This window comes from Tauraco erythrolophus, chromosome 4, assembly GCF_009769465.1.
Source record: "Tauraco erythrolophus isolate bTauEry1 chromosome 4, bTauEry1.pri, whole genome shotgun sequence".
In the NCBI taxonomy this organism is placed as follows: Eukaryota; Metazoa; Chordata; class Aves; order Musophagiformes; family Musophagidae; genus Tauraco; species Tauraco erythrolophus.
The window spans coordinates 38,869,324-38,894,382 of NC_141468.1; the positions used below are offsets into that span (position 1 = coordinate 38,869,324).

The following is a 25,059-nucleotide window of genomic DNA, read 5'->3' on the forward strand; positions in this document are numbered from 1 at the left end:
CAAGTGAGGGATATCACACATTTAAAGAGGGGAGAGGGAAAGTACTAGGTTGACAGCCAGGAAGCATGAAGAAGGGGCTGTCTGTAGATCTCTCTTTTTTCTTTGGGGCCAGAATCTCTCAGCACTTTTTTAATTTTTATTTTTGAAGTCTCAAAGATGTTCTAAGCAAGGTTAATTTAATAACTTGGTTCCTTCCTAGCAGTATTATGTCATTTGTGTATTCTCATTCTCTTGCGCTGCTACAGCAAGCAATAAATTCAAGGTCAAATACTGGGTATGGTTAAAACTCCAGCAAGACAGTTGACAGCTCTCAGCATTTGGGCCATGGAAGCAAAGCCTCCTCTTTTTGTGCTGACATCAGATGGTTTGCCCTTGCTTAATATTTTATGAAAAGTATGTGTCATCTGTTCCTTAATGTAGGAACACGAATGCAGTTACAGAGGGAAAAAAAAAAAAAAAATCGAGGTTTGCACGTTTTTTGTTAACAAATACATTCAAATCCCTTTGGAAGGCTTGATGTCCTTCACTACAATGTCCCTGGTGGTCAAAAACTGAATTGTTTGTGGCAAGACAAATCAAAAGGATGGAGGCATTTAGAACTACCCCTATCACAAATACTGCATAATCCCCTTGTTATGTCATCACTTGGGAATGCACATTGCCGTTCCTGCCATTATTTGGTGTTTGCACAAAACCCTCATAAAGAATTAAGAACTGGAGGTGAAGAAGCAGACAGATGGAAGCATAAAGCACTCTTCCAATCACTCTTGACAGTTTCCTGCTTAAGAGTTGTTTTGCTTTCCTCTCTGTAACACAGGATACTATGCTACTGTGGAAGACATCCAGTGCATCCTTCTGGATAACACAGATTTACGTCAGCTTCTGTGAAGGCAGTATGATCCAGGCCTCAAGGGGAGCTGGAGCACGTGAAGGTGGGCAGAAATGAGTGTCTTTCACACTGAATGGTGAGGCTCCAGGGTAACCATAGACTAGGGAGGGAGAAGGAATCAATGCTCTGCCAGGGATGTGCAGCAACCAGAGGCAGAGCACACAGCTACGGAACTTACAACTTTCTATTACGTGGATGCTACTAAGATGCTGCACCTTTGGGAAAGGCAGCATGATACATACCTGGATTGGACCACAATCAGAACAGACAATTTGGGAAGAACAAATAAGCACATTAAGTATACTTGTTTTTCTCTCACAAACCAGATAGTTGAACCTTGGCTGTTTTACCTCAGGAGATGAGGACAGGAAAGGTTTGATGTATATATTGGAGTCGTGAACTTTCAGGTCATGGTCTCCTAGTCCTCGAGTCACTCCAATTGTTGCCATAACTCGAGCCTGGAAACAAAGAAAAGCAATGGGATCAAATCTTGTTACTTGTGCTGTGTCAATATGGACTGAGACAATGTTAGTGCTACAGTTAGGGATGAATTCCCTTTTTTCTCTCAGAAAAACTAGATTTAACACAGCTAATCAACTTCTGAGATTTTCACACTCATGTCATCTCCATTCCTCTCCTTATTCCAAGTTTTGTACTGGTTCACATTCCGGTCTGCGTACACCCATTTTAGACTGGCCATCCGTAAGGTACAAGGACTATGGAAACCTAACCTTGCCTTGTTGTCCGATTCCAGTCTACAAGAACACTCCTTCAGCAAATTATACTGTTAGTAAACAGGTTTTATAAAAAGGATGAGGAGCTTTATTACTCACATAACAAACCTGCGGCCTCTTCCTATTAATATATGGCGGTATATTCCCTCCATCAAGGAAAAGTGCCAAAGGCCACCTTAAATTGCTAAACACAAAGGTGACAGTCGCACTGACCACAGTGCTCTCCTCTGTGGTGCACCAGTCCGGGGCAGGTCTGCTGTTGCCTTTGTTCTGCCACTTCCCTAAGCACCTTCCTCTGCTACAAGAGCTGTTTTCCCAAGAGGTACTGGGCTCTTCTTCCTTAACACTTTTCCAAAGATTCATCAGGTAGACTGCCTCGTAGGGAATCTTGCTCTCTGTATATCACTTCCCCCAAACTCTAGTTTAGCCACAGCAGCTTCTGAACAAGAGAGCTCACAGCATCAACAACAGCAAGCAACTGACTCAAAATTATTTTGCCTCACCCCTGGCTCCATAAGGCAATAAGAAAGTAAATTAAAAAGATGTGGATGAAACATTTTGCAAACAAATTTGGAGATAAGCTGCAGGTCTGAACCTTCAAAACTTGGACTAATTTTGAAGAGTGTGTATTTTTGCATTGAGATAAGAACCTAATGCAGCAGGGGAGCACTATTTAGAAACACAGCGAGCATACCAATATCGGCAAACTGACACCACTGCGTCCTTATATTGATCCTACTGCTGCATCCAGCTAAGCTTGCTGGGATCAGCACTAATGATCTCACCGTTCTTAATCACAGAGCTGGAAACAAAGTACACCAAAATGGAACGGTTCGTTTCTCCCTTTCAAGAAAAACTATCAGCATTCACATCAGAAAAATTCAACAGTGAGCTCACGTACACTAGCTGAAGAAGATACGGTTAAGGGGTGTTATACTTTCCAAATCCTGCCCTGATCGCTCCCCTTCTTAAATTAGGGGTTTGCATCTCAGAGCACTCCAAAAATGTTATTAAATATCCTCCTGCTCTGTTTTCAGCAAACATGAGGTATTTTGCTATCTTCACCCAGCCTAGTTATATTTTACAATGAAGCCAGGACATTTAAAGTCAATTATTTAAGATGGTCTCATTGTAGCCTACTTAAAATGAAAGAAAAACAAAAGCAAACTGAACAGCAAATGACTATGTTTGCTACAAAAATGCTTTTTAGTATGTTGAGCTCCCCCCGACGCCCCCCAGACATGAGACTGATTTATGACCGAACCAAGATATTCTTTCAAGATGTCAAAACAATAAAATAAAGAGATACTGAGTGGGAAACACTGGACTGCCACAGGCTAAACCAAGTGGTAAACAGCACAGAATTCCTTCTTCCTTTGGTCTGAGGAAAGCAAACGTGCCCACCTTCTTGCCTTCTCCGTATATAAGGGGAAACTTCAAGTCATCTTCCTCAATGGTTTTGTATGCCCTGTGGGGAGAGGACAAACAACATTTATAAAGCTTGCACTCAATTAGTGACCCAGTGCCCTGAAACAAGCAGCTGTGATTTGGAAAAAAAAAATAAATAAAAAATTTCTTCTTCCTAGGGACTCTGTCTTTGAACCAAGATGTAAATTTATTTTTCTGTGGAAAGATTTTCCTTAAAGAATTATCCATTTCAACAACAGGAAAAGTGAACATGAGGAAATATCTAATACGCCAAGCTGCTCCTATTGCTTGCAAGGAAAAAGAGGTGAACTGGAATAACATCCTAATCAGGTAAGATATCATTGGCTATGGCAACAGCTATACTGTAATACAGTGTCATAAAAAACCCCAACCAAACAAAAAAATCCACCAAGAAGTTAACCAACGACTAGACTCACACTGTTACCGTGAAATGGTGAGCACTGACAGGATGTGTACACAGTAGAAGTGTGAAACGGCTCTCCGATCCTGTTCTCACCTTTCGGGACTGCTTAAACCAAAACAAGCTTCATGTGCTGAAGAGTCATAGAAGGATATTTAGCGCTCATTTGACCTTGACTGCAACAGTCAAGGTCAAATGAGATTTCACGTTTCACAGTAGTTCTCCCACGGCCAAGAGAAGTAAATGCTCATGCTCTGATTCTGTTTACCACATGCCTGCATACTCTACCTTTTACACATCCAGCTGCTGACACTGATGAGGTGAGAAGGTGAGCAATTTTGCCAGGGAGAAATAAAAAAAAAAAAAAAAAAAGATGGCTGTCATTCTCATAAGCTGTAGAGTAGTTTGTATAACACATGATCGAGTCGAGGTGCTGGGGAGCCTCTTTAGTTGAAGTACGTCACTTCCCAGAGGGACACACTTCCCTTCATACCACAAAATTGTCCCTCCCCATCCTTTCCCTGCAAGTTGCCCTTCCCTCCCAACTCACTCCGGCCCAAAGCCCTCAGGGTGATACCAAAATCATCCCCTGAGTGCATGAGTCAGTGCTCCGGCCAAAGCGGAAGGGACATGAGGGAGGAGGGTCTCCTGCCAGCCGCCGCCAGCCCCTGCTGCGTGGCTCTCCAGCTGGGCTGGCTGCCTGAGCTCCGGGGAGTCACATTCGATCAGGTTTAAGCAATGTTAAGGCTGTGACACAAACCAGCAGGAAATTAAAAATTCAGAGCAAAATCCTATATTGTAATCAAACTGCACCCTGCTTCACTGAAACATGGCATAGACCTGGGATCAAGAAATGGTGGTGTATTACATAGCTATACATGCTGCATCACCTAGGCAAGCCTCAGACTTAAAGAGAATAGCATAGACATTTAAGCCCCACCTTTACATTTCCCAGTAATCACAGCTAGGGTCCATATTAGAGTTTGGGGTTAGGGGAGGGGTAGGAAAAAGGAAAAACAACCAAAACACAAAGAAGAAACTAGTGGAGGACTGCGCTCCCATACTACAAAACATTACTATGTCTGAAATCCCAAAATGGAACCAAGCGAGGTTTGCAAAACACAGTGGGTGCTTCGTGGAAGACCACGTAGTCAAGAATATCCTGGGTATATAACCATGATACTTGGGCATCTCCATAAGAGACCATACAGCGAAGTACTTTGTACAAGGGAGGGCAAACAGATTAGCTCTTAAATCAAGCAAAAAGGCACAAATAGCTACAAGTAGCCAGCATGATAGCAATTCCCTGATGTTTAAATCCTGGAATAGCATTTTGTTGGGAAGGACGAGCCAGTCACGGACTTTGCTCTTGTTCCTTCTTTTATTTCCACCAGGGAATAGCCAACGCGTCTGCCTCACTCACCAACTTAGATATCCTGGCTTGAATGTGGAGGAAGAATTTTAGCAACCCTGACTGCTCACGAACATGTCCCAAAGGTTCCAGTTAGACCTACTGTGCTGGGAGCCCTGGCAAAACCTCCTTGAGGAGGAGTCTGAACTATTTCCTATTCCTTGCATAGAGCCAGTTGTGCTCTGGCATCAAGAAAAAGGGTATCAACTGAGTCCATGTTGGCCATCAGAGTCAAATGACTCATCAAACCACAAGCCCAACAAGACAACCACTCATACTGGATTTTCAAGTTGTTGTACAATGTTTGTTACAAATAGCAAACGACTAAGTTGATGTGACTTAACTATTTGCAACTCCTTTTTTAAAGGAGAAACCAAACCCATTCTTTACCCATAAACAATATTATCGGCAAGATAACTACAAATACTTAAAGACTGAAGCCCTCACTTTACACTGTCCTGTAAGCAGCCAAAAACAAGGATCAAGTTTTATTACCTCTGTCTCCTCCTTCCTTATATTCTCCTGCACAGGAACTCACGTTGAGTGTACTTTAGGAAGAAGCAGAAAAAGAAGGGGTGAAAAAAGCATCATGTAGGCCAGTATCCTTCAAAAGAATGGTCCCCACTGCCAAGTCCAGCATCTTTTATGGAAGCACCACAAGGAATATTGTCCCTAGGGCCTTCAACTGTGACACGATGGTGCAAAAATGCTGGATGAGACTGTGTTGCAAGGTCTGAAGCTAACTTGTTTCATCAGCAGATTAGGAAGGGCAGTTGGCTAGCCTACGACCTCCTGAAGCGATGTGACTAAGTGAGGGAGGCCCAGAGGGCTACAGTGATTTGTTTTGTGGTTTCTCACAGCAAACCACCTCTTGGACTCACAACTTGGGTGTCAAGACTCATCTCAAACATGCTTTTTCTGTTGATGTTGCTATTGCCTGAAAAATTGTTAGCATTTGAAAAACAATGCTCAGAACTGCAACCGCAGCAGTGGAGCTGGCACAGACACACTGAAAAGCAACCTGAGACACTCTAGAAAAGTACCTATGTCCTGCATTAGTAGCGAAACAGAATTAATAATATATGAGCATGTGGTTTGCTTCAAGAGAAGGATGAAGGACAGCTTTTCAGCCAGCAGCTCAGCAACTGCACTGGGGAGAAGGAAGGAAGCAAGCTATGAAGTTCATTTTGATTTCTGCCCTCTGAAACCTCCTGTACTTCGTACGTGTGTATTTCACACAGGCTACAAGCTTCTGCACTACTTCATTTGATTTTATGTAATAAAGTTGCATTTATATCTTCCTGTGCTGTTTGGAGTGTGCTGTATATAAAGATATAATATGGCAGTAAGTATATCAAACACAGGCATATGGAGAACCTGAGGGGGTTGTTTGGCTTTTTTAGTGCCAACATGGCCTTATTCAGCCACCTACGTAATTCAGCCCAGCTCACTCTTTCAATAAACACAGGGCTGCAACCCTCCACTCTCCCCATCTTCCTCATCTGCATGCCAGGAGGTCTCAGTGGCCACCAAGGCATGACAAGACAGGTTATAAAGACAAGGCTATGCTACTGCTTGCTGCTCTGAATAAGACTAAATCCTGTCAAGTGCTTCTGCCACGTAAACCTCTATTTTTCCAAATGGAAAAACAGGGGGGCAGAAGGGGGAGTAGAAAAGGCAAGCTTGTGCCCAGCTAGATCTAGCTGAGGTTTTTATTTTTTTCAGTTAACTTCATTTCTTCTTTTCATTTCAAAAGAATTATGAAATGCTACTGCTGTCCAAAAATACTGAACTAGGGCTTGACATATGTACCACCCACAAAGTTACATTTGGACTCAAGATCAACATTTTGGAAAATGGGGCCAAATCGCACCGGGAGCCAAAAGAGATGTCAGAACGAAAGAACTAGGACTGACATGATGTTACTCATATGCTAACTGGAATCTGCTCTAAATACATGGCAAAAAAAAAATCACCAGAAGCTGCTAAATGCAGAAGACAATCTACGGAAGAAATTTCCTACAGTGCTGAGGTCATTAGCAGTGCTTTAGGCACTCTTTAAATCAAAGATTACCAAAGTTACCTGCATATTGCTGGGTCAGAACTTGAAAAACTGGTCAACTCCCAAATACAGATTTCAGAGCCAAAATCCTAGATAATTTCTTACATGTATTACGCTTTTTCCTGCTATATAATTTGTTCTTAAAACTGGCCTTCTGAAAGCACATACAAATTCACGTAAGAGTAGAAGTTGTCGATGACCAAAAAAAAAATAAATTAAAATCTGCATTATATTTTCTTTTACAGCAAACAGCATAAGATTACTGGTCATGAAAAGTATTGTGTTGGCATCCCCAGGCACAACAGATGGTGGCAAAAACACAATCTACCCTGACCTGGAAGGCTCAGTTCTGAGAGCGACAGGGGAATCCAGACTCTCTGCTCCGCTTTTCCATAGCACTTGGCTTTAGAAAGTTTGTCTGTATTTCACATCTCTGCTAGTGACACCTGATAGTAAACTGAGAATTAAACTTAAGGAAGAGCAAAAATAATTGTCCAAGTGGTTTAGCTTGAAGCATAGAGCAAAAGCCACTTGTGGCAAGCAAGAAAAAGCACTATGTCTTCAGAAATGTCCTAGTTCACACTGAGTACAAGGATGAAGGCTCTCCTTTGAGACAGATTTGTGGATTTGGTGTATTTCTAGTACTGCTTTGCTACCGCTCTGTCAAAAAACCCAAACCCAGAACCATCCCCAAACACCCTCCACCTCCCCTAAAAACCCTCACAACAAAACTATCCCAGCCAACCAACCAATCTCCCTTCCCCCAAGCTCAACTTTCTTTGTTCATACCAATACAAAACCAGAAAACACAAAACTTGATATAAATTAGGTTTTTTTCCCCTCCCACACAAGGAATGAGTGTACTGGAGCTCACCCTTTGGATAACAGAGTTTAAATCAGCAACCCAGAAGGAACTGTTTCTCTGTACTGTCTATTGAACTACAGGCATCAAATCAGTATAAGCGCGTGCTTACTACCAAGAAGAAAAGATGTGTAGCGCAGGTTAGGCACAGAGCCACTGAAAATTATGCAATTTATGTCTCGACCCAGACATAATTTTTAAAAACGTCCTTACACATATGTGCTTCTGCAGAGTCAGGATCTCTAAATCCAGACAGCACCGTCTGATACGAAGTACCCTCTAGGTAGGTTAGCTTTAATGTTCCAGTGCCTCAGTATCTTTCCCCTATTACTCATCTGACATATAGTTTAATGAGGCAAAACTACGATAAACAAAGATAATAAAAGCACACAAACTATAACAATGTTTGTTAAAAGATGATGGCAAACCCAGATCAATTAAAGACGACAGACGCATACGCACAAAACAGTTTTTACGGAAAGATCTACTCTAAACCAAGATACTCTCATAGGGTTTCTTTCAGGTAAAGAGGAAAATATACAAGTTTTAAACATGCATTTTCCCCAGAAAATTCAGAAACCCCTTCTTCTGGACCTGAAACTATATAATGCTTCATTTTGCAAATCCCAGTTCTGTCTACCCATCTACAAATACAAAAAACATAAAATTAAAGTGTCTCAGCAGGACTTGTACACACATACGATCTCTGGCTTGATCAAATCAGACTGGTATATGAGCTCTGAACCTCCAGGGAGCCTTCACTGTCATGTACAGTCCTAAGATAGAGTCTGGACTTTGGAAAGGATGTGTCCCCCAGCACCATGTACTCCTGCAGAAGTAATTCCTAAGCAAAACAAACTCCATCCAACTGGCCAGCCCATTTTACAGATTCGAGCACCAGCAGCTTTTCTGAGGAACCTCCCAAAGCATGGCTGATTTTTTGAGACTATTCATCTCTAATGGAGAATTAAAAGAAAATGGTGGAGGAAAAGTCAAAGACCTAGAGAGGTCCTTGCCCAAAAAAGGACAAATCAGGAAAAAAATTAACTGAAGGTATTTACAAGCATCCTCTCTTGCTGCTTTTGTGCTCAGGAGGCTGGAATGGACAGAGCAAGTGTACTGCAAGCACTTTCATTCACTGCTTGTGACTGGTTGAGCTTCCACTACCCACGAGTGACAGAAGCTGCGTGCAAGTACTGCACCTGCACATCCAGTAGATCCATGTTCTGCAACAGTCTTACCAGACCAAGTCTTTTTTCCCCCCAGTGAATTTGCTGTCTTGAGCGCTTCTTAAAATTTACTTCATCTCTTCTACTTTTAAAAGACAAACAGGAAGGTTTGTCAGCAATTTTTTCTGGAGATAGACGGGTAAGGCAAGTGGGCTGTTAACACCCTATGGGCTTAATGCACTGACGATGGACAGAAAAAATGTTTGTAAGTTCACATTTTGCTGTACTTCTTGTTAAAAGGATGTGATGAGGCAGACGGGAGAAAGACTGCATGTTAACCTTGCAGTGCCTGCTCCACACTTGCTAACTGGGATCCTCTGGAAGGCAAGGAGATGGCTGTTAAGGAGGAATCATGAAGCAAACTGTTCTGGGAAAGATCGCTGTAGCATAGGATGGGACAGATAGTGAGACGCAGCAAGCAGAGTCCTCACCATCCCACAGCAGTGCTGGGAACTCCTCCAAGGAGCAATGGGCCTCCTCTCAGCCAGGAGCAGAGGCATAAGTCAATCCTGAGTGGCAACGGAAAGAAAAAGGATTTCCTAGGAATTCAGCTGAGGATATGTCAAATTTGTACAGCTGGGGAAGCCAGAGAAAGCAGGAGTGGAGGAAGAGACTTCACCTTATCACGAGGAAGAGTTGTTTTCACTTGGGTTTTCAGATTGAAGATTACCTCATTTCAGTTTAGTTTCTTTCTGATAAAACAGACTGGGAGCCTTTTGTTTGCTCCTGTGTATGCGGCACCTGATCTTGTGCCAAGGCAAAGCCTAAGCAGAGATACACAGCCGTGCAGGGACAGGTCTTCAGACACATTGCTTCCAGGAGGAGATGCTCCTGCAGGACATGACTCAGACCAACCTCATTCTTGTCGGACTCACTTGGCCACTGAAAGGCCACCTACAAAGAGCTTTACTCCAGACTTGAGTTTTCTCTTTTGCAGCACTACTACTACTTTCTTCTTTCTGCTTTCTCCTGCCCCGAAGACACTGGCTCAGCTCCTGTGGCATGTGTGCACTTGGGGAAAACAGAGCCATTCGTCACTGTCAGGAGATGTGCTGTACGCAGCAGGTCAGCTCTCACCTCCCGCTGCTCCTGCAGCGAGGGCTGCAAATCTTGAAAAGATGCATAACATGCACATTGCAAACAGCCATTCATCATCGCGGAGCTGCGCCCCAGACACCCAGGCACAACCCAGCAAGCTGCTCTGGCTGCGCGCACCAAAGAGGCACGTCCCGTCCCGCTCCTGGCTACCTCGCAAGGAGAGACGAGAGCAAAGACAAAAAAAGCAAGGCGAGTGGCTGTGGATTATGGTTTCCGCTGCGAAAATGACATCCTATCTCTCCCTTCTTCAGAAAGGCCCAGTGCTGCAAAGGTGGCCCATAATCATTAAATTATGAAAATGTAAGTTGCTGGGAGGAAATTAATACCAGGCATGACTAGGGAAAAGGCTGCTTTCTTGTGAAGTAATTATGAAATTAAAATTTGATCTCTCCCTGGCGATTGTACAAAGGATACGGCTGAGGTCTCGAACACAACAATACAGCCAGGATTTCAACAGAAGAAGCACAGAAGGTTTCACTAGACAAAAAAGCTCAATTAAAAAAAGGGGGGGGGAGGGCGAAAGGATGACTTTTTTTGTAAATTACATGAATTTGGCTAAAAGGCGCAATCAAGCAGGTTACAGCACAGGGTTTGCAGACTTCCAATTACTTTTTACAAGTTCGAATCAAGCTGTTAGGAAATGCAGCTTATCTGAATAAGACTAATAATGCTAAGCTAATTAGACCCACAGGCATTAGCCAGCAGATAAATTCAGGACGAAAAGAGGGACACTGTCACTTTAAATACTGCCTTGGGATCGGTGGAAAAGCTAATGAGGAGTGTCAGTTGGGGCTGTTTTATTAGGTGGTTCTCCAGAGAATATAGCCTGAGGTTTCTGTAGCAGGGCTTCTGCGCTTGATCCAATAAATCAATTTATATTAAAGGGGGGCACGGTGTGGGTGCCTGCTCCATAAGGCATTTCTGTGGCATTTCTCAATCTGCTCAGGCACTCCTCGGGCAGGCTACCTGAACACGCTGTCAAAGGACATCAAGCCCAGCAATAAAGAATAAGATAGCAGCCGCGTTGGCAATATTTGTTCAAATCAGCTCGTGCATTACCAAGCAAAACATGTACGTTGGCTCTCACCGAGGTATTCTGGATCCCCAATAAGTGATTAATGAGAGCCTGTTTTTTGTGAGCCGGAGTCTGAACCGCAGACGGCAAGGCGGGCTGCACAATGAAAGCAAAAGGCATCCATCCCAAACAAAATAAAACAGCTTGAAAAGTGAAGTTGCTTTTTTAATCAGATGCTTAGAGGCTGAAAGACATTCCCTGTTGGAAAGAAAAGGGTGAGCGCGGAGCAGGCTGGCGGCTTTCCAGGCAGTGGACAATATTGACTCTAGAATAAAATGGGTTTTGCTTAGCGCTCACCCCAGGGCACCAGCCTCCCTGCTTTGGAATAAATCACGCGGGTGGGCGATTCCCCGGCACGGGCTGACCCTCGGGTGGCTCACTGTGACCCACAGCACCCCCTCACCAGACACACGGGCACGGAGCGGGTGAGGGCTCTGTCACTGCCATGCGTACAGCGCGCGGCAGCAGCGCCCTGTTCCCCTGCTTGCTGCCGCTTCGGGCTTCAGCCAACGACTCGTGGTGGGTATTACACCAGCTCAGATCATTTTTGTCGGGACATTGCTCAACTCTGCAGGCTCCTGGAGGGCAAAGGATGCCAAATCAGGTCAAAAAATGGACTCGTTACCTAGGGCTCTTTTGCCACCCTAAAATCAAAGCTAAAGCTCTGATCCAGAAACAAGCATTTGAAGAACTCCACTTCAATGTGAGCAGCAGAAATGCCACTGCTGGCATTCCAAGGAGGGGCAAAAAGTTAACTTTGAAACCACCAAAGCTGATGCCAGTTGGTAGTGCCTTCTGGATGCCTTCGGTTAAGTGCAGCACTGTACAGCTCCTCCCGCCCCGCGGGAGGCTGAGAGGGGAACCCTGGCAGGAGCCACTGTGCCAGCGAGGGACACCGTAAGCCAGAAAACCAGGTTTTGGGAAGGTTTCTAGGATATAGTTAGAGCAAAGTACTTCAAAATTGTTCACAATGGATTTACCCACAAGTAAAGAAAACCTGACCAACCATGTCTTAACTTTTAAATAAAAGGTGGAGACAGAGGATACTAATTCTGTGCAGTCCTTTAAAGGAGCAGTCATCCTCAGAACTGCTTTTTTTTTTTTTCCTATCTCAGGCTACCCATACCCCTTTTTAGTGCTGGCAGCACTTCGCTTACATGGCCACCAAGTCTTCCCTGATGCTTCTGTTGTGAAATGCCAGGACTTGTGAAAGCCACCAGAATTACCCTCTCTCTGATACAAGTTTAACCTCTGAAAGCCGTGGGCCTGAAAAGCCCAGTCCAGAGACCCAGCTGTGAAAGCCTGTCAGTAACACAGATGTCTGCCAGCACATTACGGCTCGAGACAGCTCAGAGGCTTGTTCAGCAGGAGACACAGCTCTTAAGATGCCTTGCCAGCTACAGTACACTTTTTTGCGATGGTTGCTCAACCACAACATGCGTGGGGTGCAGGAGGGGCAGTTCACAGTCAGCTCCCACCTAAACGGGATTTATTTTAGGTATATTTAATACAGCTGATTTTTCATCCCAACTGCCACTGCAGAGAAAGGAGAAAGGGTGGGAGAGCCGGAGGGAGAAGGGAAAGGCTGGTCTCAAAGCAGTTCCAGGCAGCCTGGACTAGTGATGCGGTACACATTGCCGGATCAGTGGTTGTCCTAATGCTGTGGGGAAACTTGGCAGATCTGCTACCACTGTGGGCTGTTGAGACAAAGCCAGTGTGGAAACTTCACATGAAAAAAAAAAAAAAAAAGAAAGAAAAAGGAAAAAAAAAAAGAGGCCAAATGCATTATGACAGACCCAAAGACAATAACCTTCTGTAATCCAAACATGCTGGGCAAGCCAAGCCATTGTTAAGAATCTGAAAGCTGCAGAACACAGGAGAAGAGTAAAAATGAAGAAAAAAAAAAAGTAATTATACAGCTTCTAATAGAAAACACAGAAAGTGTCCTGAATTTTAAAATAAAACAGTTGATTTTCCTGAGGAAACACCAGAGCAGAGAGAGTTTTACACCCTCTCACTAAAGGATTCAGTAATTAAGTGCAAGAGTGGCTGTTTCTTCCTAACATCACCCGCACCCCGCTACACGTACGTGCAAATGTCAATACACAGTGAAGTCACTGACCAAAAAAGGGTCAGACAATTGATCTTCTGCATTGTAAGTGATAAGACTTTGGCATTGTTTTAGTGTATCAAGCTCTGGCTGGCCAAAGTTCCATCTGATGTTTTCTAGAAAAGGAATATATATGCTAATTTATTCTCCATGACAGATATTGTCCTCAGAAACAAATGCAGAACAGACATGTCCTCAGCCGCTGTGTCCTGATGCATCAGTTAAATCTAGGAATTAGAAAGGGAAGAAAATAGAAACAAAACCCTTGAAGTGGAAAACGATCACTGTGAAACACCAGCCACCTCAAACCATCACCTCTGAGGGCCCATCAAGTTGGAAATCTACCGTCTTGTGCACAATCTCAACTACTAAAATTTAGCCGGACTTTTAGATAGATAGAAACATATTGCTTCTCCTCTGCTTAGGAGATCACTGCACACAATTTGATGGAAAACAAGACTCCCTTGGGCAAACACCCTGCAAAAAGAAATGGATCTTTATTTAGAAGGGCTCTGATTTAGATAAATGTATGGCGATAGAGCAACTCCCTCATCATTTTATTGTCAAACAGAGATATAACTGATGCACTAGCTGTGGGATATGAAGCAGCTAAAAGATTCAGATTCTTTTATTCAGGACAAAAACGTAGCCCCCATTTTCCACTTCCAGACAAAAGTCAAAAGGAACAGCAGGGAGAGGTAGCTTCATCACAGTCTCCACATGCTTTTGCTTGGCACAGGCCACCTCTTTCTGGGACAACACTGAGGTGAATTCAGACTTGAATTTTCAAGTCACAGTTTAAGTATTTATTCCAGAATAACTGCTTACAGCTAGGCATGTTTGTGCTCAACTGGTGGCAATTTTTGCATTTACCATATTAGAATCTGTAATGGATTGGATCAACACTGTGTCAACATGTGTCCTACACTTCAGGAAATTCAGAAAAATCACAAGGAAACAACTCTCTTCTCCCCCCTGCCATATGCCAGAGTTAACAGTATTCACACACCAGTACTGAAAAACAATACCTTGAATCAAATCTGTCATCCCTTTAGACTCACCCAAACTCTTCTACCTTACTTGTTATTCTACATTTAAAATTTGCGTTCCTTCTCATTTATCTTTCTTCTAACCACAAACAGTATTAGCTATGCAATAATCATTTTGAACAAGGAGAAGTGCTATGCACAGATTTCACAAACAAGGTACAAACCATTATATAGAATTATCTTTTCATTTAATTTTTAACTGTTCCAACCCTGTATGCATCTCAACATTCCACTGGTGACTTTGACTGGAAAAATTACAGTAAACGTAACTTCCACTGAGCTTTTTGACATGGCTCTCAAGTTCATTTGGAACCTCTATTGTGCACAAATAGTTATTTTTACCTCTTCATGATTTACTTGGTATTTATCAACACCAAATTTGATCACTGTGATGCCCATTCACGTAAATCACTTAATTCTTTGCAGTTCCTCATGGCCCCTGTTTATTAGTAAAAGAGCTGTGGTGTCACCTGCCAATGCTGCAACTTCAGTCATTCTAACCTCATTTCCTTTCCAGACCACTAACCAACTGGGGAAAAACAAAATAATTCCCACAAATCTGGAGAAACCCTCTTTGCCTTGCAACCATGATGAAAGAATTCTGCTGTTACCCTCCTCTCAGGAAGTTCTTGGCCCATGATACTTCTGTAGCTCTCCCCTAAATTAAAAGGTTCTTTTCCTTCCCCCCTCCGAATGGCATTTCATACCTTGAAAAAGAGCTTTTGGAAGTCTACATAAAGCCATTATTTACTGACACCTTCAGAGACATCTGGGAGTTTAATAAGAAAACTTATTTTGCAGAAACTGGGAGAGCGTCTCATGATCTTCCAAATGTTTTGCTGTTTAAGTCCTCAGTTGATCCAATGTTCTCATTCTGTTCCTATTCTTTCACTCATGCCTGTAGCCTTTTTAAAATGTGAAGTCATCATTCTCAGAGTGAGACTGCATATTCTACTAGCAGCTGTTCAAGATGATGGACAATGATGGTTATTCCCAGATTAACATGTTCTGCACAAACACTCCAGATAATATTAAACTTGGATCATTATTCTGACATTAAAATATCATTATATTTATGGTCTATAAAGTACGCAACAAATCAGAAGCATGTGAAGTTGTAGTTGCGTGTGAGCATCCAAGTCTCCAAACCTATAAGAGTTCAGGCTTTTTAACACAATCCATTCTTTCCCTTCCTGAAAGGACATTTGCTAAGGATGCTAAAACACAAACAACATGGAAGTGCTGGAAATATATGCATGGAAATATATGTATGGAAATTTGCATACATAGGGCTTTTGCCTTTATAGGTCATACGCAGAGCCCGCAACAGCAAGGATTAGGGCTTCTCTAAGTGAGTGGGAGTCACTTGAGGAGCCTCTTGAACCAACAGAGAACAATGAAGACATTTAGCCAGAGACAAAAAACTCATCGTTCTTCCTGTCTTCACTTCATGAAGACAATGCTGTTCATTCAAGCCATTTCATTTTAGGCTGGCTGTGACTTTTATTCAGATAGGCCTGTCTCTAAAACAATTCCTCAAGGGTTACCCAAATCGGGGGTCAACTGCACGGGAGTACGAGAGGCAGCTCTTCCCTTTTGCAAGGGTTCCTTGGCATGAAAAGGCATGATGGCCCATTGATCCAGATTCTATAAAAAGCTACTTCTAAGACAGGAAAGTTGTTTAGCTTTCAGGAAGATCCCCTGGCATGTGTCTTCCCCTTTATGTGTTTGCTCCACTTTGAGCACTCACACGTTAAAATGAACTGAGGTCTTGGCTCTGGAAGGAGATCAACTTATTTAAAATGTTAACTTCTAAAAAGAAAAATACATCTGAAAGAAGGAAATACCTTTCCCTTTAGTACCCAGGCATACTCCTCCATGTGTGACGCAGTTTACACCAACCAACGACACACACAAAGCAGGCACTGGTTGGGGAGAAGGCTGAGCCCATGCTGAGGACACATTCTTACCAGCCAGTCATGTTGAAGTCACGGTAGAGCATCCTCTTTCCAACTTCCTTGCGCTGCACCCTCCGTGGAAACTCTAAATGTGTGAACTCATTTCCCAGCAAGTGGGGCTGCATGTAAGCCTGTGGGCAGAAACCAAGCCACAGATATCACATGAACATCATAAAACCAGACATCACCTATTTTTAATGAGGTAGCATTACCATCCCTTCCTGCTCCCTTCCCACACATATTTTTATTTTCCTCCTTCTTAAACAAGGAAGGTGATGAGTTCTGTTTCAGCAAACGATGTGCACATACACCAGTTCTGACACTGATGTCTGCAGCAGCCTTACAGGGAGCAGTCCTCTTGCCCTCAAAATCCTTCACTTCTCACTGCTGCTCAACATTTGGGATTTCTAAAGTACGCCTCTTCCACTGACCCTGAAGGAGTCTGCAGGGCTTCATAAACCAGAACACCTGCTTTTGTAAGAGAGTGACCTGAGAGAAGGAAGCGATCAAAGGGCAAAGCCATGGAGCAAGCAGAGACTTGGAGGGGGGGTGTGTGGAGTGAAGCTCAAGCTTTTTGACTCCCAGTTCAGCGATGCCAGCAACACACACAATCTAATATTACTACTACACTTCAATTTTCACTGCCTTGAGAAAAACTTTCCTTTTTACCTGCTCAGTGTGCTGCACCCCATCACACGAGACACTGCAAATAAACAACGAGTTGCAGAGCATTTTAAATTATTGTTTTCTAAAGACTACTTCCTTTGTACAGAGCAGACTTTAAGAAAAGCAGCAGGAGTTTTGTGTCACAACCGCAACTAATGTTTTCGACGGTGTTAGCGTTTGACTGCTGCTGCTGCTGCCCTTTCTGGTGTTGCTGCTCTGCAGATGCTGGGAGGCCTCTTTCATAGAGCCGTGCCCAAGGCTCACGTGCTCCAGAGCTGACTGTGCTCGAGAGCATCGCAAGGCTCTATCCACCACACAGATTTTTGGTTTGGATTTATACACTTGACACAACAGGTTAATCCTTAAACAGACTGTACTACTTCTATTCCGAGATAAACCTCACTCATTTTTCTTGAATATTTGCATAAACAAGTCTTTCCTTCTACCTCCCCAAAGCCACGTTGTGAGCGAGCTCTTCTGAAGACACTGTCAAACTGGCTGGGGAACTCAAAAAAGTTGTGTTTCTTAACCTTTCTGCAGATAACTCTTTTTCCTTATCCAGCCAGTTAAGGCAATAAAGTCTGTCTTATCTCCAGCAGCAGCTGCCGCCAGGGCAGACCAAACGAGCTGGCTTTAGTTTGTGGGTTTGTCATAAATCTAGCGCTCATCAAAGGTGAGCGGCAGGAAGCAGCGGAAGCCCTTATTGATCTACCTGGCAGCTATCATGCAGATAGTTCACAATAAAATATTTCCTGCGTTTAAGGGCCGAGCCTGCTCCCACTCAATTTAATAGGAGCTGGATCAGGCTCAGCACATCACAGGGCAAACCTTCCATCAGCTTCCATCAGCTTGTCCCCCTGTTCTCATCGCCAGACATCCTTCCAGAAAACACCTTGAGCTCAGCTGAAACATGGCTAAGGGAGATTGCTGTGTGTAGCTGACAAGATTGGATTCAGCTTTCAAGAGGTGGCTTTCAAGCACACAAGCGTGATCTTGACATTGAAATCCTTTCCTGGAACAGGAGCTCCATCAAATTCTCTCTCTGTGTACAGTTAAGGGAATTACACGTTTTTCCTGCAGTCTACAGTCAGCCAAGGTCCCCTCCTCCACCCAAATATTGTTTTCAAGGATCCTCTGACAGGATCACTGTTCCTCATTACAGAAATGGTTGAGAAGCACTAGTGACGTCTGAGAGATCTAGCAGTATTAGTCCAGATGAGGCTTTTCATTATTCCAGAACTCCGGATTCTTCATTTAAAAGAACATGTAAACTTTTTATTTTTATTTTCATTCCAGTCAGAAAAAAGATGGAACATCCCTAATGATTTATTTGATGCATTGCTACACACTGAGAATAGAGAGCTGGGCTTTTTTGGGGTATTTTTAAATTCTTTCTAGTCTGAGATATTGTAAACAATGAAGTCAGTCTGTTTTGAAAGTGCAATTCAGTTCACTTTTAAAAATGCACAGCCTATCTTGATTAAATCATTACAGACCACTTCTAGCTAAAGACTACTGTCGCCTGCCTACAAAACAAGAAGCCTTATTTAAAGCAAAAAAATCTCATACCTAACATAAAAATTAAGTTAATTTAACCTTTAGATTATGAGATCACTTATTAGGCTGGATCACAGGTCCAGAAGAAAAAGGTTACAGGTTTTTAGCATTTTTTCCCCTTGAAAACAAGAATTTCCTTTATTGAAAAGGTAAAGCGATTGGGAAAGACTGCATTTCATAAAGATTTACTCAGATGGAAAGTCTGAGGTCACAAGTGAAATACGATTAATAAAGCTGGCAGAGTTACTAGTGGACTGCTAATGTTCAAATAAGATTTCTCTTCCGCAGCCAAGCCTCAATGCTTGATTTACAATCCAGGGATCTTAACTTGATTCTAATATTTTTGGCGTCAGTGGAATAGAGGCAAAAGAGCAATTTGGAAGCTTCTGGTGCCTGTAAGCTCAATTCTTTTGTGAAGAAATGGAGATTTTTGTTGGGCTTTTTTTTTTTAAAAAAAAAAATCTGTATTTTTTACTCTTTTCTTTTTAACAGTTATTTTTGACACTTCTCTAGTAATTCTACAGAGAGGAATGCTCTACTATAAAACTCAGCTGCAACTTCCAGTTGGGTTTGTTGAAAATTGTTCTCCAATTACTATGGGGCAGGAGTCTTCTCTCTCTCCACCCCAATCAAACTGTGCTGGGCAGTGGAACCAGAAAAATAAATAAAAATCAATCCTTTAAAAATCTACATATCTTTCAAGCAGATATACAAACAGATACCATGAAATCCCCTGAAGAGATCAAATGAGAAAAAAAAATTGGTAAGTGAACTGACTACCAGAATTTCATCTGTCATGAGGCACCGTATTTTCCATTTTTTAATTTGTTTAGTCTCAATTTGCAAGAACCTCGAATCAGAAACATCATTCAGAGAATTGGAAATTTAATAAAAAGAGTGACTATCAAACACTTTCTATATCCTTATGAGGTATGTTCACACAACATTGTTATTCTGTGTTATGGAACTGGAATATTTTCCATCATTTTTCTTTCAGAAGCTATTACAGTTTTTTGGCATAAATCTGGCATAGTCTGCATCATGTGTTCTTGGTACTCTGCCATTTTATGGAATATTTTGTGGCTGGATGTATTACATTAAACATTAGTTGTTTAAAATGGAGTCTGCTCAAGGAAATATTAGTCACATTTCTTTCAAAAGGCCATTTACTTCCTGCTGTGTTTCCTGGTGATCAGCAAAGCAAACATGAAATTAAGATAAACCTAGACTTACACACTAGTGTGTCAGTTAATTAGGTGGCAGGGAACACTGCATGTATCTTATCGTACCTCGATAAGGCCTGCTGATGCCTCGTCCAGCTCCTCCAGTATGCACTGCTCTGGTACATCACCGGCACCAGTGGTTTCACTGTATTCTGGGTTATTTTCAGAATTTCTGTTCTCCCCTACGTCAGCTACATCTTACAACTTCATCCTCTTATCGTATTGTGTCATCTTCTCTAATAGGATATTCTACTATATGGGAGTACTGCTCACAACAGCATGCACAGCACAATGCATCCAGAAGTTTGCAAATTACTCAGCCATTATCATATGGACACGTTTAAGCCAAACAGAGGTTAAAACTAAAAGAGGTGGTGGTAGAAGGAAAGAAGGAAGTGGAAACCAAATCCGTCCCTTGATTGGTCTCTCTTATGAAAGGTCAGGACGCTTTCCATAAAACCACAGATCTCTCTCACCACAGCATCATGCAACACGTCATCATGCACCATGCTGACCTCACGTGACATCTTCAAAGTGCAACTTTGGTAACTAACAGGAAAACACACATCTGCAATACGCTCATTCATTTTAGACACATTTTCCAAGAAAATAACTAACAAAATCTACGCCATTTACTGTTGAAATTTAGACTATCGTGACTGAAATTAATAGCCTCCTCAGAAGATGAAAGGAAAATTGCCTCTGGCAGTTGTCACCTGCACAACTGCTGAATGTTCCAGAGCAGTTCCCAGTCAATACTGGATTTTATTCTCCCTCAAGATACACTGACAGAGGAAGCCAGGGCTTTCCTGGAACAGGCACTGCGTGAGATCTCCTGCCACAGTACTAAAAAGAAAAGGAGACACAAAGATTCAAAAGAAAAGGAGGCTTGTGATCACCCGCCAGTGGAAGGGAAGCAGTATGGTGCACTGAACCTCTACAGAAGCTGAAGGACCAAGGGAATACTGGTGCAAGGCTTTCACACCTTGCATCTTCAGAAGTGTTCTCTAACTGAAGGACGGATCGCTTTCTGCAATACTCTCACAAGTCCCCTGACACAGAAGTCTGCCTCTGCCGTACAGCCTGCCTGAAATAAAAAAAAAAAAATACGGTGCAGGTGGAGACGGACGGATGGCCATGCCCAGAGATGACTGAAAGTCAGAATGACTGGATAGTCAACTCGTTCTTTTTGAAGTTGCCATGACAGAGGCCTATGCCCAAGGCTCTTCTTGGCTACGTGGCAATAAACTTGCATTAAAGTGGGAGCTGGACAGAGAAAACATTTGTTTCCTCCCTCTCTCAATACTCAACCAGTACAAGATGAAGCAGTTTTGTTCAGGACTAGGCTGGAGGACTCATAACCTCAATGACTCGTTATCCCGCAATTTTCTTTGCACATGGAAATTAGGGCCCAGAAAAGAGGACCTGAATCCAGAAGATGCCAGCTAACTTAAACCAACGTCCTGTATGGCTGAAGCAATCAATAGGCACTAAAGGCAGAGGAAAGCTGCTTTGCCCTGACTGTGCTAACAGTGTCTACTGTAGTAGACACTCCACAGGGAGCCAATGCTCGGTAGCCTGCAGGCTGTAAATCCATACCCTCCCCTTGCCAGTGCAGTAACTTCCCCACAGTTGAACAGTACCTCTGCATTTACCAAGTCAAATATTAATGCTAAAACGATTAAGTGATTTTCTTCGTATTGTGCTGGAAGAGTGGTGCAACATGTTCGAAACAAAGAAACTCAGCTTTAACTGCATGTAAGAAAATAAATCCAAAGTAACTTTCAGATAATACTAGGAGATGTTGATGGTGCAATAGGCTGATAACAGAACCTAGGGAAAGCTAAGAGTAAGGAGAACTGTTTGGGATGTAATCAGCAAGACAGATGCAACCTTTGGAGTGTAATGTTTATGCCAACGTAGTAAAAAAATTCAAGGTAATTTTTTTTTTTTAAACACTAGAATAAAAATGTTACTTATGGAATGTCATGTTTGAAATTATCTCTAATTTTGTTTCATGCTCTTGCTGTCTTGCATGTATTTTCTTTGAACATGATACCCATATCCCTGGCATATTTTTTACATATAGAATTAAAATAAACAAACAAAGGTAAAGGAATTTTCCAAAGGAAACAGCAGAAATGCTTTTCAGATCAGCTGTCGTTTTCAAATATAAGCCAGAAAGGACATCAAAAGAGAAAAAAATCCCTTGTAGGCAACACTTTATCTCGTATTTCCTACAGAAGTAGCAGACTCCCTAGATACTAAACATACCTTTTATTTTAAAAGCAAACAAATTATTGTCAATGTAACTGAACTGTAAATATTTATTAGGCCTCTTTTCCATTTGATTCTCTGAATACGAATACTTCCCAAAGCAGTATTTCCTCTGATTTTCTCAGCTTCAAGCCAGTGAACCTGACTAAAAAAAAAAATAATCAAATGTGACAATCGCAGAAACATTTACCATTTTTCTTTAAAACCTTCCACCTCCACCTTCAACCACCGACATTTTGCCTAGTTTCAAACCACACTGCTTGGGCCAGGCTGAAGATAAGAAATACCTTAAGAACAGGGAACACTGCTAACCTTGGCCTGTCTACCTCATGTCAGGCAAAGCCGACAGTGAGCCTGCCTTGGCTTAAGCTTAACTTTCTAAGAGGGAAAAAGCAGGATACCAGAAGAAGCACAAAAGAAACCTATCAGCCATTTTAGGAATGACGTTTTAACAAATAGCCAACCAACTTCAACCAATTCATCTGACCATCAATGAAAAACTTCAAAACTAACAGGACTGTTCGCACGAAAAATAACAGCATGCATTTTGACTTCTGTTTCTTGGGCAACTTATCAGCCCACACAACTTAGTGTATAAAGCATTCCACATGTCCTCAGCTAGTCACCCCATCCCAGCTTTATAGGTGCTGCTATACCATACAAAAATAGTCTTGCTTCATCCATCCTACCCTGTAGCTACTAATGCTCACTGAGATCACCTCTAAGTTGGATATCTTTTCCCTGATCGAGATACTGTTGTCATACTATTAAAGCAAATGAATAAAACCCTGCAATATTGTTCACACACACACAAAGAGCAGCCTGTGGTATTTTATACTGTCACACAGTAAACACTTGGATGGATTGAAATACCTCAGTGACTTGTTAGCTCTATGTCTGAGCTCTTGTTATCCAACACCAATGAGCTGCTGAAGGTCTGCAGCTGAGCAAGGTACACAAGCACAGCCACACTAATCAATGGTTTTCACAGAAGAGATAAGAATCCTTTCATCAGGATTTTTACCACCAGGCTTTCCTCCACATCTGCTGATGGCTAAAAGCCATACATGTCCAGTCACTGGCATTCAGCAGACACGTGGTCCTTTGTCAAGCCACAGAAAGTCAGCAGCATGTGTCTGAACCTCAGATATCACCAGGCAGTGCTTGTCATCAGCAGCACCTGATTTGGTCCTCAGGTCTCTTACCAGATACTGAAGTCGCTGGCGTTCGGTCTCTGGAGTGAATTCTGAAGACATTGGAATGACTTCACCGTTTCGGATTATTATAGCCCTGTAATAGTAATAAAACATCATCAGTACCAAAAAAAAAAAAAAAAGGGTAAAAAATACCCAGAAAACCACAGGGTACAGTCACACTCTTATTCTCTTCAGAGTCACAGTAAAATAAACCCATTTCTTTTCTACTGAAGTTGTCAGTAGAATAGGATAATGATTTCTGCCCTGCATCCTTTAGGCTGGATAACAAAGTATATTTGTATATGCCAAGTTCATTTGAGAGCTCACAAAAACATCCAAGCAACAAAAGCAAGAGTTATTTCAGTTGATGTCTACAGGGTACCCTTATTAAGCGAAATGCAGACACCCAGAGGAGAAGCTGCAGAATCACTGATTGTAGAACAACTCTTTGCAGGTTTTAATCCCAGTTGTAGCATACACTGTCTAAACTACTGGCTTCAAATGACTCATGCAAGCACTTTCCAATTATTGATTGGTCATATGTCATGTCAGAACATTTCTACTCCAACAGCAAATGGAAATGGCAAAGCAAATCCTGTTTAACACAAATTTAACTAGTTACCTGCCGAAAGACGACAGGTAATGGAATGACTATAGATCAGCCAGAATATTTCACATATGCTTCTGCAAACAGCAGAGAGGAAATTCTCTCAAACATCTGCTTGTTGCCTCTTAACAGTCTTCTACACTGCATGAAAAATACAGTTCGATTCTTCCCTGGTGTAATGCCACTGGCTGAAACACAGTCACGAGAGGGAAGGAAGAATCTACCCGTTATTCCTACTGCATTCTGTGGTCATGTATTTACTCACAGAATTGGGTTCTTTCATCTTTCTGTTATTTACGCAGCTCTGTAAGTATAGTAACACTTGGCGCTTTCAAAAAGCTGGATGAACTATGTATCATCCCAAAGATTTTAATGTCTGTTTTGGAGCTGTTTCTCGACCATCAGTAGATTAATTCAGTGTTTGGACAGTAGCAGAGTACCAGCTCTCCTCTTGAATTTGCACAGAATTCAGTGGAGATAAACCAAGCAACTATCACTTGGATTCCAGTTTCTATATGCTTTAAATGGTCGCCTTTCTGTGATCTTTTCATCCTGCTGATGTGATATTTATGTGCTAGCTTACTTCTCTTGATAATTTGGGGGGGTTGGACTAGATGACCTTTGAAGGTCCCTTCCAGCCCTAACGATTCTATGATTCTATGAATTTGATCAATTTGCGGGCATTGCTTCTATGCCAGGTATTCTGATGGCACTGCAATGCAGCCAACAAATATGGTGGGCAGACAAAGACCGAAAACTTAACCTCTAAATTCAAAACACAGGCATCTTGAGAAAACCAGGTACAAACCAGCTTTGTAAAATTAGTGGCACTGGATAACTTTCAAAGTCTTCTGGATATGATATTGGACTAAAATTGTCTCCAAATGGTCATCTACTATTGCTAGTATGCAAAAGGAAGGAGCACTATCAGAGAGGAAAGGAACTGTTCACGTTCCTGAGATTCACGTGGTAAAGAACAGATAGGTACAGGATGGCACTACAATGGGAGAGGTGGGAAAAGGCTCTAGCGATGAGGGGAAAACAGCTCTGCTTTGACAAATAACAAGTTTACTGCTCCTGGACTTCCAGCACTCCCTTGCAAATAATCCTGTGTAGAAAATAGAGGTGTCAAGAGTGCAACCTATATAGTGAAGGCTCTCACTGGCTCTCCATTGCTACAACTAAAAAACAATATTGTGTATTTGAA

General features: G+C 42.3%; 1 protein-coding gene across 1 annotated transcript in view; it reads right to left on the reverse strand.

The window, feature by feature from the left end:
• The window catches only part of PPM1H (protein phosphatase, Mg2+/Mn2+ dependent 1H), a 138,106-nt gene that overhangs the window by 12,883 nt on the left and 100,164 nt on the right, over positions 1-25,059 (reverse strand). The window contains exons 5-8 of the mRNA XM_086610051.1: positions 23,255-23,339; positions 16,339-16,457; positions 3,028-3,091; positions 1,240-1,347 (exon numbers count right to left, since the gene is read on the reverse strand). Of these exons, the coding sequence (XP_086466177.1) occupies positions 1,240-1,347; positions 3,028-3,091; positions 16,339-16,457; positions 23,255-23,339 (376 nt within the window). The remainder of the gene's footprint in view (positions 1-1,239; positions 1,348-3,027; positions 3,092-16,338; positions 16,458-23,254; positions 23,340-25,059) is intronic.